General features: G+C 46.2%; 1 protein-coding gene across 2 annotated transcripts in view; it reads left to right on the top strand.

Moving 5' to 3' along the window:
- Positions 1-15,087, top strand: part of GPRC5B (G protein-coupled receptor class C group 5 member B) — a 37,203-nt gene extending 22,116 nt beyond the window's left edge. For both annotated transcript variants that reach the window (XM_060260772.1, XM_060260774.1), the window contains exons 2-4: positions 2,339-3,352; positions 12,752-12,864; positions 14,656-15,087. In XM_060260772.1, coding sequence (XP_060116755.1) covers positions 2,339-3,352; positions 12,752-12,864; positions 14,656-14,700 — 1,172 coding nt within the window. In that variant the 3' untranslated portion in view covers positions 14,701-15,087. The remainder of the gene's footprint in view (positions 1-2,338; positions 3,353-12,751; positions 12,865-14,655) is intronic.
- Positions 15,088-16,762: the final 1,675 nt, after the last annotated feature.

Genomic DNA, 16,762 nt, shown 5'->3' with positions numbered 1-16,762 from the left:
CCTGCTGAATTCAAGGCTTGGCTTTCATAAGAATAAAATGAGAGGCTTGCTGGATCAAACCAAAGGCCTGCCCGACACCGTTTCCCACACTGGCCAGCCAGATGCTTCAGGGGATGAAGGCAAGAGCCCCACCCCCTAAGAGTTGCCCCCAACAGCTCACCTTCAGGACTGTACTGGCTCTGGAGGTTCTCTTTAGCCGTCCCAGCTAACGGCCGCTGAGGTTACATGTCCACCTGCAGGGATCTGCTGAATCCCCTTCTAAAATTTTTTGAACCGGTGGATGTCATTTCTTATAATAGTTCATTCCATGCATTAATTCTGCAGTATGTGATGGAGTGCTTCCTTTGGGCTCTCCTGACCCTACCGCTTATCAGCTTCACTAAGGATGAACTGAAGCTGCAAGGCGCGCACCCCCCCCACACACACACACAAAAAGTCTCTCCCTTCATTTGTGTCATATCGTATCAGTCACGAGTTTATAACTGTAATATAGGTTAGAGTAACCAGCCTGTGATGGCTGTCTGCCTTGGCTTCGGTGCTGTTAGGAAGTGGGCCCCCCCCTCTCCCAGCTTCCTCCCCAGCATTGTGCTGCAATTGCGTACCTCCTGAGGAACTGCTGACTTTTCTCTACTCTTTCAGAAACCTGCTTTGCTCTGGAATTTTGGGAAAGAATGCAGTGAAGCCCAGCAGACTGCTGTGTGCGGGGAAGTTTTGGATTTCCCCCACCCACACAGTAGCCATTTTACATGAGGCTGTTCCCATCACAGGAGGCTTTTAAAAGTTTTAATGAAGTTAGGATATCATTATGTTGTTATAATGGTATAACAGATATCTGTGCTGGGGTCTCTGAATCCCCCAGCTTTCTTTTTTAAAGTACATTTTTGGCTCCTTTCATTATGGAGATATAAGGGGAAAAGCATATCTCTGCAAGAGGGAGGGATAGAGACTTTATTTTTTAAAGATGAGGATTCTGAGAACCTGGTATACAGAATTTTGTCCTCCCTACTTCCCTCATGCAAAAGGTTAGGGAGAATCATGCAGTCTGCCCTGAACTGCTTGAAGAACAGATGAGATTAAAATGGGTAGACAGTTATATTTAGGATAATGCCCATCATTAATGCTGCTATTAATATCATCTGATATTGTCAATAATAAAGACTAATGTTTGATTCCAGTGGCACTTTTAAGACGAAAGCCTAGAATGGTATTCAAGACTCAGATTTTGTTCTGTTGCTTCAAACCAACGTGGCCACTCACCTGAATAATGATGAGTATTTATATCATACTGTCAAAAGCTTTATTGGCAGTATGGTATGTGATGCAGCGACAAAGAAGGCTAATGCCATCTTGGAGTGCATTAACAAAAGGCATAACATCCAAATTTCAAGATGATGTAATCCCGCTGTACCCTGCATTGGTCAGGCCTCACTGGAGTATTGTGTGCAGTTCTGGAGCACTGACTTTTCAAAGGATATGGACAGAACCAAGCAGGTTCAGAGGAGAGGGAGGAGGATGATCAGAGGCCTGGAGACCAAGCCCTGTGAGAAGAGGCTGAGTTGGGAAAGTTCAGTCTGGAGAAGAGGTGGTTGAGGGGGGGGCATGCTAGCATGGCCTTGGGTCAGCCCTAGCTCTGGCAGAGGTTGTCCTTGAAAGGGCAGCTGCTGTGAGAGCCCTCTCCAGCCCCACCCACCTCACAGGGTGTCTGTTGTGGGGGAGGAAGGTAAAGGAGATTGTGAGCCGCTCTTCGGAGTGGAGGGCAGGATATAAATCCAATATCTTCTTCATCTTCTTCTTCTGTCTTGAAGGCTTTGAAGGGATCTCACTTAGAGGAGGGCAGGAACCTGTTTCTGTTGGCAGCAGAGGAAAGGACTGGCAAGAATGGGTTTAAATTAAGGGTGGGAAGGTAAAGATAAAGGTAGTCCCCTGTGCAAGCACCAGTCATTTCCAACTCTGGGGTGACGTCACATCAAGACGTTTTCATGGTAGACTTTTTACAGGATGGTTTGCCATTGCTTAGGGAAAACTTTGCCAGTAAGAGTTGTTCAGCAGTCAAATTAGCTCTAGGGAGGTGGTGAGCTCCATCTCAGTTGCAGTCTTTAAGCAGTGGCTGGACGAACTTTTGTCAGAGATGTTCCAGGCTGATCCTGCATTGAGGAGAGTGTTAGACTAGATGGCCTCTATGTCCCCTTCCAACTCTGATTCTATTATTCTGTATCATCATTAATGATTCTATGAGGAACGTTTTAATGATGTTAACATTATTATTGTTGTTTCACAATAGCGTTGCTTCGTAATAGTCTTGTGTTACCGCCTTTCATCTCCTTGCTGTGTGTTTCAGACGGAACAATGACCCCCTTTCCGATTGCTGGCCTCCTCCTCCTCTTTGTGGTTGGCTATGGGTCCTCTGAGAACTCCAGTACCTCCAGAGGGTGTGGACTGGATCTTCTTCCGCAGTATGTTTACCTCTGTGATCTGGATGCTATCTGGGGGATAGTGGTGGAAGCCGTGGCTGGAGCTGGGGTGCTGACGACGTTGCTGCTGATGTTGATCTTGCTGGCGAGGTTGCCCTTCATCAAGGAGAAGGAGAAGAAGAGTCCTCTGGGGGTGCATTTCCTCTTCCTTTTAGGGACCTTGGGACTCTTTGGCTTGGCGTTTGCATTCATCATACAGGAAGACGAGACAATATGCGCAGTCCGCCGTTTTCTGTGGGGGGTCCTCTTCGCGCTGTGCTTCTCCTGTTTGCTCGCCCAGGCCTGGAGGCTACGGAAACTGGTGCGGCACGGCAAAAGCCCATCTGGATGGCAGCTGGTGGGTGTGGCCATTTGCCTTGCTCTGGTCCAAGTCATTATTGCTACGGAGTGGCTGATATTGACCATTGTGAGAGATGGGAAGTTGGCGTGCAGTTACGAGCCGATGGATTTTGCCATGGCTTCCATCTATGTCATGTTTTTGATAGTGGTAACTGTGGGTTTTTCTTTCTTCACGGTCTGCGGGAAGTTTAAGAAGTGGAAGAAGAATGGCATCTGCCTCATTATAGCCAGCTTTTTCTCAATTCTTATTTGGGTTGCTTGGCTGACTATGTATCTGTTTGGTAACAAAGAACTGGGGAGAAGAGACCAATGGAGTGACCCAACTCTGGCAATAGCCCTGGTGTCCAGTGGCTGGGTATTTGTGATCTTTCACTCTATCCCGGAGGTCCACTGCTCCATTCTTCCATCTCAACAAGAAAACACACCGAATTATTTTGATACTTCACAACCGCGCATGCGTGAGACAGCTTTTGAGGATGACCTTCAGCTTCCGCGGAGCTACATGGAAAACAAAGCCTTTTCAATGGACGAACATAATGCAGGTAAGACTTTTGTAGGGACTCCAGTGGTGGTCTCAGGTTTTGGTTTTTGAGGTAAACACGTGGAGCAATGAGGGTGTCCTTGTTTGATAATAAAAGGGACTAAAATGGGGCAGAGACTGTGCATCTCATATTCTGCATTTAAAAAGTCCTCATCAGGAGTTTTATAATAACCACCCTTAAAAAGATATTAAAATCTGACAAGGTAACCGGAGCAGTAGACAACTGTTGTTCCTAGTTGCTGCTTGGTGAAAGGGGCCTTGTTCTCTTTCTGTCTCCATCTTTGGGGGCTTACCGGCACTACACCATTTTCACAGGCTACCTGTTGAGTACTGGGACTGCTTCAAGGTTTTGGTACTGACTTTCAAAGCCTTTCACAGTCTGGGACCAACATGACTGAGGGAACGCTTCTCCCCATATATGCCTCAAAGAGCTGTACAAAGAGCAGTGAATCAACATCTGCTGGTTGTCCCCAACCCGAAAGAGATTCGTTTAGCCTCAGCTCAGGCCAGGGTTTTCTCCTGGAACACACTCCTGCTTGACACCAGGGCCCCGCCAGACCTTTTGCCATTTTGGAGGGCCTGCAAAACAGAGCCGTTGGATGAGGTGGCGGATGTCTAAATACATCAGCCTCCCCTGATGAACTTCATCAATAGGTGGCCCAGACCTCTGCAAACTGTGGAAATCTTGTTGGCCCAGTGGTCGGAGCACTATGGCTTTGTGGCACTGTAATATGGATAGTGCCATCAGTAGTTTAAAAGGTCTATTATTTTAATTAATATTCTTTTAATTGTTGGATTGTGTTGTTTTTATCATAGTTGTGATCCTCCCTGAGCCTGTTTGTGGGGAGGGCAGAATAGAAACCTACAAAAATCAGTCAATCAGTCAGTCTATCTGTGCAAGGGTCAATTTGTAGAAGAGGTGCCGGAGCTCAGTAGCATAAGTCATTTGCATAGCTCATTTGCATATGCGCATACCCCTGACATCACCAGAAAGGCGTATTAAATTAGATCAGCTCAACATCTACCTTAAAAATGTTCTTGAATAATAATTGTCATCATAAAACCTTACTCACAGCATACTTTTTAAATGGCTTTCTCCTGTGTAGCCACAGTGGCATGATGAAGATTTTTCCATCTGCCCGCTTTATATGTTTTCCCATGTCCCCCCCCTCCAATTTTATTTTCCCATTTTTTGTTGGGGGGGGATATTTGAAAGTTCATCAAATCTTGGAGTTCAGCAAAATTCTTGAACAATAGAGCCCAGAAGCAAGTATTTTTTTTTTGGGGGGGGGGTGGTTAAGAAAGAAAGAGCACAATAAAATGTGGAGGTTCCAGAGCTCTGTGGCTGTGAGCTTCTGCCCAAAATGAGGCCTGACTCTGTGGGATGCTTGGCCAGGCAATGAAGGTCCCTGGTTCAGTCCCCCCCTCCGCAGCGTGCCTGGCCACTGAGGGAATCTTGGCCAGGAAGGCTGGCTAGGGAGGGGTTGGCATCTGAGGAAAGATGATTCATGCACCCCAGGCTTACAAAATCTGCATGTGTCAAAACAAATTCATGAGTCTTTCAGGTGCTGCGGAATTCTTTTGTCTTTGTTCCATACAGTCACTCCTGGGGCTGGCTTACAAGCTTTTGTGAAGGTAGGTCTTGTTTCGGGTTGAGAAACCAGCCCCAGAAGCTCAGTGGGTAGAGAAACTGATGGATTAAAATGCACAGCCTGTAAGGGCCCTGCCTGCCTGAGATGGCCGCTGCTGGCAATTCCACCCACTCCGGGCGGACCCACACGGAGGGACTTTGACATTGGAAAGCTGTTACAAAAAAATATGTTTTGAAGAAAAACAGATATCCTATCCTGTCCCTCCAAAAAATTCTTGCCCAAGACAGCTAATAAAAATAAAACCAACAGATAATACCATCCGTTTCATGTAATTAAAAACAAGACATTTAAAAACAGTTAAGGCATTGAGAGCCAGTTTGGTGTAGTGGTGAAGTGAGCGAACTCTTATCTGGGAGAACCGGGTTTGATTGCCCACTCCTCCATTTGCACCTGCTGGAATGGCCTTGGGTCAGCCATACCTCTTGTTGGAGTTGTCCTTGAAAGGACAGCTACTGGGAGAGCTCTCTCAGCCCCACCCACCTCACAGGGTGTCTGTTGTGGAGGAAGGAGATAAAGGATCAAACCAGGTTTGATTCCCCACTCCTCCACTTGCACCTGCTAGCATGGCCTTGGGTCAGCCATACCTCTTGTTGGAGTTGTCCTTGAAAGGGCAGCTACTGGGAGAGCTCTGTCAGCCCCACCCACCTCACAGGGTGTCTGCTGTGGAGGAAGGATATAAAGGAGATTGTAAGCCGCTCCGAGACTCTGATTCAGAGAGAATCTGCGGCCTTCTTTTTTTCTCAATAATGAAATTCACAGTGGTAAAATGACAACCAGTAATATTTGTAGTATTTTAAAAAAAATTAGAAATGGTAGGTCAGCTGCAGTGAGGCAGAATAAAATACTAGAAGTTGATTTTAAAAGTTTCCTAAAAATCAAGCTTGAAAAGAAACATTTTCACCGGGCCCTAAACTGTGTGACCTTTACAGAGGTGGACCTTCCACAGCTGGGAGAGCCACTACTGAGGAATACATATCCCTTATTACTTACTTGCATAGATTGAGAGATAGTCCTAAATTTATTGTTATCTTTCACTGGAAAAAGTCACTGTCCTTAAATTGCTCCTGTTTTGCCTTTGGAGCAAGATTCTGGTGTGCTCACTGTAATATAGGGGTGGCCAAACGTGCTTAAAGAGCCCCATGGCACAGAGTGGTAAAGCTGCAGTATTGCAGTCTGAAGCTCTGCTCACAATCTGAGATCAATCCCGGCAGAAGCTGGATTCAGGTAGCCGGCTCAGGGTTGACTCAGCCTTCCATCCTTCCGAGGTCGGTAAAATGAGTACCCAGCTTACTGGGGGGAAAGCGTAGATGACTGGGGAAGACAATGGCAAACCACCCCGTAAAAAAGTCTGCCATGAAAACGTTATAAAAGCAGCGTCACCCCAGAGTCGGAAACGACTGGTGCTTGCACAGGGGACTACCTTTACTTTAAACTTGCTTAATGTAAGAGCCACAGAGAATAAATATTAGATGTTTGAGAGCTGCAAGACATGATTATCAGAAGTTTGAGGGCAGGCAGGAAGAAAAATAGATGGGGAGGAGAGGTGGAAAGAAAGCAACTTTAACTTTAAATGCATTCCCCAAGCTGCTGGCTGGCTTGACTTGGAGAAGTGATTTAAAGAGACAAATGCTTTCTCCAAACTGGCCAATGGGGCGGTGGAGGCTTCAAGAGCCACACAATATGTATGAAAGTGTCAAGCGTGGCTCCCAAGCCGCAGTTTGGCCACCTCTGCTCTAGTATCTTCTAGAGGTGTGATGTTGTGGGTGCCTAGAAGTGAAATCTTTGAAGCTCCTTGCCCCAAATGCTCGTGTGGAGAAGAGTCTCCAGTACTATATATACTGTAGGGATGTGTGTGTGTGTGTGTGTGGTGGTGGGGTGTTATGTGTGTGAAAAAGGAATTTCAAATAGTATAAGGCAGTATGTGCTTCTTCAGCTGCAGAGGCAAATTCTTAAAATTGCGGGAGACTCTGTGATCTCACCAGAATGACATAATTGAAATGTGTATGCCTTGGGGTGGGGGGAAACTGAAGTGGTCATGGAGAAAAGTAAAATAAAATAGTCTCCATCCCGATTTGCCTCATCATTTGTATGCAAGAGAGCAGCCATCTCAGCCTATTGGTTTTGGAACATTTTGAGCTGATTAAGATTGTTTTGTGTGAAAATACACTGTGGCAAGACAGCAGGAAGTTTGGAAAAACTGATGAGGAAATTGGTTTATCTTGGGCTGATGACCAAATAAACGACCGACAGATCACGAGTTTGAAATGTGACTGAGTCCTGGTTCATTCAGAGGTTGCCTTGGTACAGTTGGATGGGTTTTTTGCCCTTTTAAACTTGCATCTGGAATTTAATATTGATGGTAGTCTACGGACTCAAGTATAAAGAGGGAAAAAGGCCCTTGGGAAGAATAGGCAGAGCACCACCCGGGTTGTAGGCAGTGTTCCCTCTAAGCTGAGTGAGTGTGAGCTAGCTCAGTTTTTTAGCCTCCGGCTGACACATTTTTGTCTTCACTCAGGAAAAATGGCCCCAGAGCAAACTAATTTATGCAGCAGCTCACAACTTTAATGCCAGTAGCTCATGATGTAGAATTTTTGCTCACAAGACTTCAACAGCTTAGAGGGAATATTGGTTGCAGGCCTTCTGCAGCTCTGTGGGGAAATGCTGCTACCAGGGCTTGAATTTAGCAAGAGCTCATAGGAGCGCAGCTCCTGAACCTCCAGCCAGGGTCTGCATGCAGTGGGGAGTTCTCTCCCTGCTGCACACAGATCCTGGGGCATGTGCAAATGAAATGCTACTGAGCTCCTGCACCATTTTTTCTACAAAAAGACCCCTGGCTGCTACCATCATCACTGCTTCCATTCCTGTTATTGTTGTTGTGTTAGGGATTCTGGGGAGTTTTTGCCGTCTTCTGGAATATGGAGCAGGTGCCACTGGGGGTGGGGAGGAGGTATTTGTGAATTTCCTGCATTGTGTAGGTGATTGGACTAGATGACTCTGGAGGTCCCTTCCAACTCTATGATTCTATACTTTTAAAAAATGAACATGAAACTTTACACCAGTGGTCTTCAGCCCCATGAGATGATGGGGCCTTGAGTGGATTCCAAGCTCCCATATAGTTGCCGTTCCTTTGTTGCTTTTTGTGCTGTGTGTGTGCGCATGCACACCTAAAAGTCATGGCAACCTCTGGTGACTGACCCCTACTGGGGGCCTGGAGGACTGCTGGTATTTCAAGGAGGTCTCCCATCCAAGTACTTGCCAGAGTTGACCCTGCTTAACTTCTGAGATCTGACAAGATCAGGCTTGCCTGGGCTATCCAGGTCAGGGCTGCTTTGATGCTTTTCAAAAGGTACATGCTGTGTAATGGATAAGTGTGCAGACTCTTATTTGGGAGAACCGGTTTTGATTCCCCACTCCTCCACTTGCACCTGCTGGAATGGCCTTGGGTTAGCCATAGCTCTGGCAGAGGTGGTCCTTGAAAGGGCAGCTGCTGTGAGAGTCCTCTCCAGCTCCACCCACCTCACAGGGTGTCTGTTGTGGGGGAGGAAGGGAAAGGAGATTGTAGGCCGTTCTGAGACTCTGTCCTTGAAAGGGCAGCTGCCGTGAGAACCCTCTCCAGCCCCACCCACCTCACTGGGTGTCTGTTGTGAGGGGAGAAGATATAGGAGATTGTAAGCTGCTCTGAGTCTCTGATTCAGAGAGAAGGGCAGGGTATAAATCCTCTATCATCTTCTTCTTCTACTGTGTGGGAGTGAGAAGAGCATCTCCTGTTTTTCTTTGCACACCACACAACAGGATGGTCAGGTGAGGTCACTCTGTGGCTCTAACCTTCGGTTTGTTTGTTATACACTTCTTGGTGTCTGGATTATGTTTCCCGTCCCCAGCTCTCTCAGTGTTTTGCTCACCAACCTAGCCTTGACCCAAGTGAGTTCATAACTCTGTGTCCCTTCTTCCTGTCACAAGACTTCCTGTCACTGAGTCTGTAAAGTAGTGATCATCAAGATATTCAGACCCAGGACATACCGAACTACGCAGAGCAATGTTTATTTGCCTGCCACATGAGTGGTGCTTTACAGAGCAACAGACAAAATGACAGAAGTTTGCCATCTAAAACCTGCCATGTAGGGTACCAAGAAGGATGGGGGAAAGGAGGGAGCGCAGATAGGAGAAGAATATGTTTTCATTGTAGTTATAGTTGCTTTGGCTTAGTTTCAGTATTGGATGGGCAGCAAGGGAAGATGTGTCTTGAAGAAAGATTTGGATTTAGGCAAAAGGTTTCATGGCCCATGGCGCCGAGTGGTAAAGCTGCAGTACTGCAGTCCGAGCTCTCTGCTCACGACCTGAGTTCGAACCTGGCGGAAGCTGGGTTCAGGTAGCCGGCTCAAGGTTGACTCAGCCTTCCATCCTTCCGAGGTCGGACAAATGAGTCCCCAGCTTGCTGGGGGGGAAGTGTAGATGACTGGGGAAGGCAATGGCAAACCACCCCGTAAAACGTCTGCTGTGAAAGCAATGTCACCCCAGAGCTGGAAACGACTGGTGCTTGCACAGGTGCTTGCACCTTGACCTTTTTTTCATGGCCGGAGCAGTTTTGAGGGGGGGGGGGGGTTGAGAAAAGAGAGAGAAGCAAATCCCAGAGGTTTTTCAGCTCTCTCTTGCTGACCCTGGTAGCCTTAAGGCAGGGAAGCTTCCCAGATCAAAATTTCTGAATACTTTTGAAGCCGCTGAGCAGAAATAAGAACAGTTGAATGAGAATCTGATGCTCTGTCCTAAGACATGCTTTTTTTTTGCATAAGGGGATGCCTATCGTTTCTCCTGATTCCCCAGGCATGTTCTTGCTTTCCACACGGACGGCAGTGGATTCAGGGCAGCGCATGGCTCTGGGCTGACCACGGTTCATTTGTGTCCTCTGTCCAACTGTGAATTAAATAGAATGCAAAATTTTAGCTCATGAGCGACTAAAAATCAGACACGTTACTTGGGAACTGACGGCATTACGGATAATTTTTCCCAAGGCAGCCAATCAGATTATGAACGGGAGATTCAGCGAGTGGCAGAAGAGTTCCACAGAGATTATTCACTGTTCACCTGCTCTGAACTCACTGGGAAGTATATTCACTTCGACTGTCGGAGCAGTAACTCTCAGTCTCTTCGCCCCCACCCCTCCGCCGGCTTCTGATAATTTGGATTTCATCGTTCCACAGCACTCTAGGGTTTTTTTCTTTTTCTTTTTCTTGAATTGTTAGACTAACAGTGCATTCCCAACCAACATTAGCTACTACTCAGAACACGCCCTTCAGTGGATTCAGAAGGATGTAACTGCTTAGAACTGCATTGCAGATGTGTTAGCAATCGGCGGGGCTTTTTTTAAAGCAGGAACACACGGGAATGCAGTTCCGGCTGGCTTGGCGTCAGGGGTTGTGGCCTAATACGCAAATGAGTTCCTGCTGGGCTTTTTCTACACAAAAAGCCCTGGCAATCGCTGTCGAGTAGGGTTGCAAATCCCGTGGTGGGGGCAGGGCATTCCCCAGTTTGGAGACCCTCCCCCCACTTCAGGTTGATCAGAAAGCAGTGCGGGGAGGAAATCCCTGCAGGGCACTCCATTATTCCTTATGGAGACCGATTCCCATAGGGTATAATAGAGAAATGATCTGTGGGTATCTGGGGCTCCAGGAGGCCTGTTTTTTGAAGTATAGGCACCAAATTTTCGGCATAGCATCCGGTACCTCTCCTCAAATGATCCTCCAAATTTCAAAAAGATTGGACTAGGGGGTCCAATTCTATGAGCCCCAAAAGAAGGTGCCCCTATCTGTCATTATTTCCAATGGAGGGAAAGCATTTAGAAGGTGTGTGGTCCCTTTAAATGTGATGACCAGAATTCCCTTTGGAGTTCAATTATGCTTGTCACAACTTTGCTTCTGGCTCCACCCTCAAAGTCTCCTGGCTCCTCCTCCCAAGCCCCCAGGTTTTTTAAAAAAAAAAATTGGACCTGGCAACCCTACTATTGATGCTTTTTTCTTCCCCCGCCCCTCACTCAGGTCTCATCAAACTTCAAAATGAATTTCAAGCAGTTTAATTTCAAAGCACTGATGTAAAAGACAAAAGAGCCCCTCAGATCCAATTAAGAGACTCAACAACCAGAGTGTTAAGATCTGCAATTCCTTTGTTTTCATACCAATATGGAAGGAAAACATTCTCTCTCTCTTCCCTACAAACTTCCTCCCTAGTTTTCCTTAAAGCCATCTTAGAATCATAGAATCAGAATCATAGAGTTGGAAGGGATCTCCAGGGTAATCTAGTTCAGGAGTCCCCAACCTCTGGGCCATGGACCAGTACCGGTCCATGGCCTGTTAGCAACTGGGCCGCGAAGTGAGGCAGAGACCTTCACCTACTCCTTATTTAAAGACCCCTGGGGGCAGCAAAACCCCCAGCAACCCCACCTCCACCGGTCCGTGAAAAAACTGTCTTTCACAAAATCAGTCCCTGGTGCCAAAAAGGTTGGGGGCCACTGATCTAGTCCAACTCTGTGCACAATGCAGGAAACTCACAAACACCTCCCCCTAAATTCACAGGATCTGCATTCCTGTCAGATGGCCATCTAGCCTCTGTTTAAAAACCTTCAAGGAAGGAGAGCCCACCACCTCCCGAGGAAGCCTTAATAAAACCATAATATCTATGCATTTCAGATAACAAAGGCAGGCCTGATGATTGGCCCCAGAGTTCCCACTTTTGGCCCTTTGTGGTATCTCACTGGTCAGATGAACCCCATCTCCAATTTTAGAAATGAAAGATCACCTAGGATAAAATAATTCCCCTTGGGGTCTTTACCCCCAATTCCTGCCTCCCTGGCATCTGGGCAGAACTCTGTGGTTAGAAAGTTCTTTGGGTCCTTTGTGTGAATATTTGGCCTAATTCCAGAAAATGTGAAAAAAGCAGAACCTTTACCTTTGTAAAAGCGTTATGACCTTCAAGGGTGGGGGTCTCTCCAGAGGTAGGGAGAATGTTTTCCTTTTCAAAGGATGTTTACAGAACAGAATGACTTTCACACTTTATGTAGCTTCAGCTAAAAAAAAGCTTTGTAATATGCTTAGTAGAGACTTTAATAAGAAATCGCCTCTTTCTTTGTTCTAAAAGGGCTTAATTCTAAGATCACTAAGGCCTGCGGCCCTTAGAAATTTCATATATATTGAGGCAGGTTCTATTATTAGAGTTAGTGCAATATATTCTATAAGTAGAACTAGTACAAATATGTTTTGGCACTCTGTGCATGTAGTGCAAATCTGAATTTATATTCTACATATAGGATGAAATAGCTGCAGAGGTTTAGGGGAAGGAAAGGGCTCTTTGAAAGATTAGCTATACCATATGATGCTGATGTCAATCACTTTACATGATGCTTATGTCTACTTATATGCATCCTTGGCAGCATACTGAATCCAACTATTGGTCGATCAAACTTATGGTTTACTGAGATCTCCATGATCTCAGACGGGGTGGGGGGGGGGTGTTGTGCTTTTCACAACACCTGCAAGCAGATCCTTCCACCTGGAGATTGAACCTGGGACTTTCTGCATGTAAACAAGAACCCTGCCCTTGAACCTGAGCCCATCGCTTTTATCTAGAAATTTGCAACGCATCAGAGTATAGATTGCTGGATTATTATTTTTGTGAATGCCCGTGTGTGCTCAATGAAATATTTGCTTGTTAGCCAGTAAGCAACATTCTCTCTCTCTGCCCCCTCCCCTCCCCAACAGCTTTACGAACTGCAGGATTTCGCAACGGCAGCTTGGGAAGCCGTCCGAGCGCTCCCTTCAGAAGCAACGTCTACCAGCCCACTGAGATGGCGGTGGTCTTAAATGGTGGGACTGTAAGTATCAAAAGGTGATGGTACAAGAAGATGCCTTTTGGGGGTGAATGCACAGCCTTTCTGCTTTCAACTCAGAACTTTACTCAAGTGGATGCTTGCTCATAATGGGGGGGGGGGGAGGTCCGGGCAGCAAGGAACGCATGCAGCGCTTCAGGCTTAAAATATCCCGTTTCCAGAATGTATGAACTTGACTTTGGCTTTTGAGGGATGGGGAGAGATGATGTTCAGGTTGCTTTTGTGAGATTGGTCTGAACAATGCAGTTTTTTTTAAAAAAAAAATAAACTTGATCGTAATGACCACTATTGCAAGGCAGTTGATCAAACACGTTCTAGATTTTTAACTCTGCAATGTTCTTCTGGTTCAAAAACCAGCATTGCCCGAAAAAAAGGGAGTTGTTGACCTGCACGCTAAACAAAGCACTTATTTTGGGCTAGTAGCAAACACGTGCAGTCTCTTGGTGGTGAAGCATTAGATGCTGGATGTTCGTCAACTGCCAGGTCACTGCCACAGTGAGAGAGAGAGAGAAAGAGAGCCAGAGAGCCAAACAGCCTCCTTAAATCTCATTTGCATCGTGTGTATTTAAGTGCACCTGAGGAACTGCATAGAGTGCTTGTGCTTGCTGCTGGTTGCTGAAAAACAATAGAATGCTCATCCGCACTTCTTTTGATTTCCACGCGTACATGCTCAGCTGCTTCAAAGGCTGCTCCTAAGCCAGCTTCCACTCCTCCTCATGCAAGTTGGGCTTCCATTCCTTCAAATCAACAGCCCATGCCATTCTTTTGACAAAGCATAAAACACGCCTGATCTGATCGACATTTCCTCTAAGCTGGTTCCAGCCTGGGGAAGGCCAGTGTCACTGTGACAGAAAGATTGCCACGAGTGTAGTAACTGTTTGGAAGGGAACTTGAAAAACCTTTTCAGAGCTCTGGGTGGGAATAAGCCTCGCTTCCAGCCAGTGGCAAAGCTGGGAAATTTCAGGAAGAGGACCCCATAACATCACCCTAGGAACCACACGGCTTAGGGGGAAGGAAATGGAGGAATAAAGATGGAGATGAACCAACTGGAGGTGGCCTATATCTAGCTGCAGCCTCCCCCTACCTCCACCAAAGGCATGCACAGCTCGTCTGGTCGCCCAGTGAGGTGGTAACCTGTGTCAGGCGGCCTGTACCGCCTCCTACATCAGGTGGTGAATCTATATTCTACAGTTGCATCTTTGGGAATGAAACAACGGCCGATGCCTTTATTGTGCAGGCTCAGCCCTAGCATTGCTGGCCTCTTCTCCATTCCTCCCCCAGTTCTTTATGCGCTATTTTTTACCAATGGAGCAGGGATACAGCTTTTCAGCCCTTGGAGAATGGTGTTGCAGAGCTGCTTCACCACAGTCTGTCGGTGTAGGACTGCAGCTTCCACTTTTACGAGCCAGCACTGCAGTTCTTTTAAGTGGGTGAAGCCACACTGAAAGTACCCGAGCAGATAAACTGCTATATGTTTCTATAGGACATGTCCACAATTAGGGCTTTGTAGCAGGAACTCCTTTGCATATTAGGCCACATACCCGATGTAGCCAATCCTCCAAGAGCTTACAGGGCTCTTAGTACGGGGCCTATTGTAAGCTCCAAGAGGATTGGCTACGTCAGGGGTGTGTGGCCTAATATGCAAAGGAGCTGCTAAAAAAAAAAAAAAAGCCCTGACCACAGTGTTGTGTGTTTGTCTGAGTGACGTAGTTTCTTTTTAAAAATGTGATATCTGAACAGCAGGATACTTAGTTATGGGTTTATTCTTATTTCCAGATTCCAACCGCTCCGCCAAGTTACACTGGAAGACACCTTTGGTGAAAAAGCTTTTAGGCTTTAGAGGAGGAGAGAGAATGATTCCCAGATTTTATATCCTGGCAGTGTGTCTTTATGAGGGAAGAGTCAATGCTAGCAAAGGACAAAGCAACGCAAAGCAGCATCCCAACAACCAGGAGCTTGGGATGGCCTAGATCCAATAGCTTGTTTTACTTTTTAAAAAAACAAAACAAAAATGTGAACCTTCGTTGAATTGATAAGCTAACCGCAAAAGCAAAACCTCTGCAGTGAAATAAAAGCTGAAACTAAATTTAAAAATAGGTGTAGGGGACACAGTGTTCTGAAACGGCAAGAGAGCTTTTGGCTGAAGCCGGTGTGCGAGGCAAATCAGTTGCTTTGGAAAATGAAATAAAACTAAATATGTCAAATCAATGTCCTTATCAAAACTCAATCCACATTGCCATGAAAGATTGCCCTTGTAGGGTGTCTTTTTTACTTTGTCAGTCTTTCTGTGATCCTTTTGCAAGGTAATCGTTCCTTTTTGAAATGCAGGCTCGACTGTCCCTCAGGATCCACAATGGACCTTGGATTGCAAACTCACCCCAGTGGAAAGAGAGGGTTATTTTTATATGCTACATACTTAAGTGTGTTTCTGAGAGAAGCTATACAAAGGCAGGTGGAGGCGCCTGCTTGTCAGATACACTAAACTGTAAAAAGAAAGAAAGAAAAAAGACTGAGTGATCCCATGAGGTCTCCAGCCACGATTGCCAAATGGCTTTCTTTTTCCCCTGAGAAGTGGCTCCTGGAGGTCCCCCCAGTGCTCCGTGTGCATAGGGGGTGGGGCAGTACTACTGACTCCCTCTCTCGCATGCATGGTGGATGCGGTCAAAGCTGATATAAGGGGCAGAGCTTGATGTTGTGCAGACAGGGACAACATGGCTCATACCCATGATGATGCAGGGGCCATCTCCAGGCCCACCGCTTGAGAGTTTAAGGACATTTCATTAGAATCTCTCTCGCGTGCAAACGTAGACACGATTGCAACAGGAAGATGATGGGAGACAAAAACAAGGAAAGTAGAGAGGCTTCTCTGGAGGGCACACAAAATCTGCAAGATCAGATTCTTCCCCCCCTCCCCACCCCATCTTCCTTTCCACCCTCAGCTAAACACTGAAGCTTCATGGACTGCAAATGGTTTGTTAATTTTATTGCGTTTTTACTGTGTGTTCAATTTATGGAGCCTTTTTATTTTGTCCGGGATTATTTTTCTTTTGATTATCGGGGAAAGAAGGTTTTTTCTTTTTCTTTCCGGGGGGTGGGGGTGGGGGAGGGATTCCATGTTCTCACTGCCTTTTTCATACTTCCATTGTTTTAGTGGTGTTTGGCCAAAGCATTCCTTCATTATTTAGCACTGAAATTAATATCGGGCATGTGACTCAGTCATCGCATCCTCAGTGCCAGCCGTCATCACCCTCTGCTTTCCTACAGACTAAAAGCAATTGAGGTTGGTTGGTTTCCTGTCACGGGGACCTCTGATTTGCATTTGCTCCAATACAAATACATTTCTATTTTTGAATGATTGGTAAAAGATATGCACAAACAATAACTCCGTACCTTCAACGAAGTAAAACATCTGCATCTTGCAGAAGGAAAGAGACTATCAGAGTTTCTCTTTTTTTTAGAGGAAACACCTCTTCCCATACCTCGTTTCTATTAGTGGGTAGACCTGCTCTTGTGCTGCTTCAGACGCAGACAGGGATGTGTGTGTGAGGCACACCAAAACAAAACTATTCCCTGCCTGTAGAAAACTAGCATGCCAGGTAGAAGGACAGGCTGCAAGCAGTCTCTCAGATGTGTGGAGAGGGGTTCTAGTCCAATTTCTGCCAGCTTTCTCTGTGAAGGCACCTGCAGTCTGAAGCGGTACAGGCCAAAGCACAGATTTGCCGTGTGGGTTGCCACACACACAGTAGAATGGTCTACCTGTCTAAGAAATAGTTGCAGAGAGTAGTCATGTTGATTTGTCCCAGCAAAAATAAACAGAGGTCTTGTTTGGTGTAGTGGTTAAGTGTGCGGACTCTTATCTGGGAGAACTGGGTTTGATTCCTCA

This window comes from Heteronotia binoei, chromosome 20 (assembly GCF_032191835.1).
Source record: "Heteronotia binoei isolate CCM8104 ecotype False Entrance Well chromosome 20, APGP_CSIRO_Hbin_v1, whole genome shotgun sequence".
In the NCBI taxonomy this organism is placed as follows: Eukaryota; Metazoa; Chordata; class Lepidosauria; order Squamata; family Gekkonidae; genus Heteronotia; species Heteronotia binoei.
The sequence above is the reverse complement of the archived record's forward strand: the minus strand, read 5'-3'. Positions and strand labels throughout refer to the sequence as shown.